At 41.3% G+C, this 3,141-nt stretch overlaps 1 protein-coding gene across 1 annotated transcript; it reads right to left on the reverse strand.

Moving 5' to 3' along the window:
- Positions 1–571: 571 nt before the first annotated feature.
- Positions 572–2,816, reverse strand: LOC106467143 (Krueppel-like factor 5). The gene is made up of 2 exons (XM_013927464.1): positions 2,730–2,816; positions 572–1,624 (listed from the first exon to the last, which is right to left on the reverse strand). The coding sequence occupies exons 1-2, from the start codon at positions 2,814–2,816 to the stop codon at positions 572–574; spliced, it is 1,140 nt and encodes a 379-aa protein (XP_013782918.1).
- Between the last annotated feature and the right edge of the window lie 325 nt (positions 2,817–3,141).

Genomic DNA, 3,141 nt, shown 5'->3' on the forward strand with positions numbered 1-3,141 from the left:
ATTCAGTGCTGCTTTACAAATATTCCGTATGATGTGTATAATTCTTTCTAGTGACGTTTGCTATAAGTCGATATAAAAGTGGTAAATCATTGTTTTTCAGTGGGGATTGCTTAAACTTCCAAGGAGAAATGGAAAAGATGATTGTTTTTTGTTGTTGTTAAAAGCCTTATGCTTAACGTAAAGAAAAATGACCCAACTGTAACATACTCTAGAAGGAAGCATAAAACCTTACCAAACTGCATGATGCCACTTTTGGTGTTGCTCAAACCAGAAACATCTTTCTTTATAGAAAGTTTAATGGACGAGATGTTGGAACTTGTTTCTTTCTTTTTGAAATGATTAATATGTCGTCGCTGAATCAAGATCGTGGAAGTTGAGAATGTTTCTTTATTTGATGACCTAAGGTATAAGGGCAACTAGGCGTATCATATGAGGTATGAGGGCGACTAGGCGTATCATATGAGGTATGAGGGCGACTAGGTGTATCATACTTAAAAACATATTTATAGTCTGTATACATTTCAAATTAGAGACTCTAAGAGTTTTAATGAAAAATGTCTCTTCCGTAGGGTTAAACTACGGTGTGTCTCTTCATATGAAGAGACAGATGGTCGGACCTGGAGAAGGCACGTTCACATAGACGACATTGAAAAGGCCTGTCACCGGTGTGTTTCCGGTAGTGTCTCGTCAGTTCGTCGGAGCGTGCAAACCTCCAACCACAGCCTTTCCATGAACACTGGTAGGGCTTCTCGCCGGTGTGGGTCCGAAGATGAGCCTTCAAGTGCGAACTTTTAGTATAAGTCTTACTACATCCTGGATGAGAGCACGTGTGAACTGTTATTTTTTTGCGACCACTGCTTCTTCGGCCACGTCGTGGTTTGATTGGTGGTGGTGGTAGGATCCCAGGAACCGAAGAACCATAAGATGCTGTACCGTTCACTAAAAGCTCACCCAAGTTCGGCGAAGATGGCGGAGTCACCATCTGCATATTTGGAGAGCTATAGTTTATGGTATTAAAAGCAATGTGAGAAGGCCAGCTGTAGGTCACTGGAATTCTTCCAGAGGTCACTTGATGGGAAACTGTTTCAAAGAGAACGTTTGTCTGGGGATATTGCTGACCCCCACAGTTTTCTGGGGATGATGGAGGGGACATTTGAGAAGAAACACTGAAAACTGATCCAGGCTGACCGTAACTCCAAGGTCGTGAATAAGAGATAGCCATGTTTTGATCATGAGATCCATTTATGTCTACATAGTACTGAGGTTTACTATTATGTTGTGAGACCGGAATGTAATGTCCCATATTTTCATTGTAATATAAGTTCACAGTTTCTAATTCTTCTTGCGCTTTAACCGAGTACTGATCGCCATAATTAGGTTTTAATTTTTGGAAATCGAACGAATTCATGAAACTGGTGTTGTTCATGCAACTGGGAACACAAAATCCACCCTGTGTCTGCTGATTGTAAAAATGGGACGGCACCGTAATGGGGTGGGTAGACGTATCATCCTCCCGCTGTTGTACATCCACTTGTAGAGGGGCCGGTAAGGAAGCTAGAGTGTTTGAATAACGAGGATCAGGAGTTACGTCACTAAGTAGAATACTTTCTATGTCCTGCCACATCTAAGAAAAAAGTAAAAAAAGGGTTCTTGGTATAAATCATTCATGATCTATTAGTAAAAATAAGTATTTCTAGAATGACATTTTACCAAAAATACATTAAAAAACTAGAATTTAGTCACCGTATCACTAACAAATACCATTGTTAGTATTTCTTACATATCTCTCGAATACTTATGATTCAAACATTTTAAATTATTTTCAGTTATGTACCAGCTGCCTAGTGTCGGCTAATAATACGAAAAATTAAGTTGTGGCGGAATGCTACAAGTTCTTCAAATACCTACGGAATGATAGGTTTCTTTTTTGTGAGTGTGAAACACTTAAATACACCATTTCGATTTTTATGTTTCTGTTGCTGGTGAAGAATGTTTGAACAATAACAATCTTCAGGCTCTAATGTCCTACATTAGCTGACAACGACACTTGACCAATAATGATCGTCAGTTTGTGATGTTCTACATTATTCGACATGGTTCCTCGACCAATAACCATCTTCAGACTCTACTGTACTACGTTATCCAGCATCGTTTCTCGACCAAAAGTCATCTTCAGGTTCTACTGTCCTACGTTATCCAGCATCGTTCCTCGACCAATACCATCTTCAGGCTCTACTACCCTACGTTATACCAGCATCGTTCCTAGACCAAAAGTCATCTTCAGGCTCTACTGTACTACGTTATCCAGCATCGTTCCTAGACCAATAGTCATCTTCAGGTTCTACTGCGCTACGTTATCCAGCATCGATTCTTGACCAATAGTCATCTTCAGGCTCTACTGTCCTACGTTATCCAGCATTGTTCCTCGACCAATAGTCATTTTCAGGCTCTACTGTCCTACGTTATGCAGCATCGTTTCTCGACCAATAGTCCTTCAGGCTCTACTGTCCTACGTTATCCAGCATCGTTCCTCGACCAATAGTCATCTTCAGGCTCTACTGCCCTATGTTATCCAGCATCGTTCCTAGACCAAAAGTCATCTTCAGGCTCTACTGCCCTACGTTATCCAGCATCGTTCCTAGACCAAAAACCATCTTCAGGCTCTACTGCCCTACGTTATCCAGCATCGTTCCTCGACCAATAACTATCTTTAGGTTCTACTGTCCTACGTTATCCAGCATCGTTCCTAGACCAATAGTCATCTTCAGGCTATACTGTCCTACGTTATCCAGCATCGTTTCTTGACCAATAACCATCTTCAGGTTCTACTGTCCTACGTTATCCAGCATCGTTTCTTGACCAATAGTCATCTTCAGGCTCTACTGTCCTACGTTATCCAGCATCGTTCCTAGACCAATAGTCATCTTCAAGCTCTACTGCCCTACGTTATCCAGCATCGTTCCTGGACCAATAACCATCTTCAGGCTCTACTGTCCTACGTTATCCAGCATCGTTTCTTGACCAATAACCATCTTCAGGCTCTACTGTCCTACGTTATCCAGCATCGTTTCTTGACCAATAACCATCTTCAGGTTCTACTGTCCTACGTTATCCAGCATCGTTTCTTGACCAATAGTCATC

This window comes from Limulus polyphemus, unplaced genomic scaffold (assembly GCF_000517525.1).
Source record: "Limulus polyphemus unplaced genomic scaffold, Limulus_polyphemus-2.1.2 Scaffold2502, whole genome shotgun sequence".
Lineage (NCBI taxonomy): Eukaryota > Metazoa > Arthropoda > Merostomata > Xiphosura > Limulidae > Limulus > Limulus polyphemus.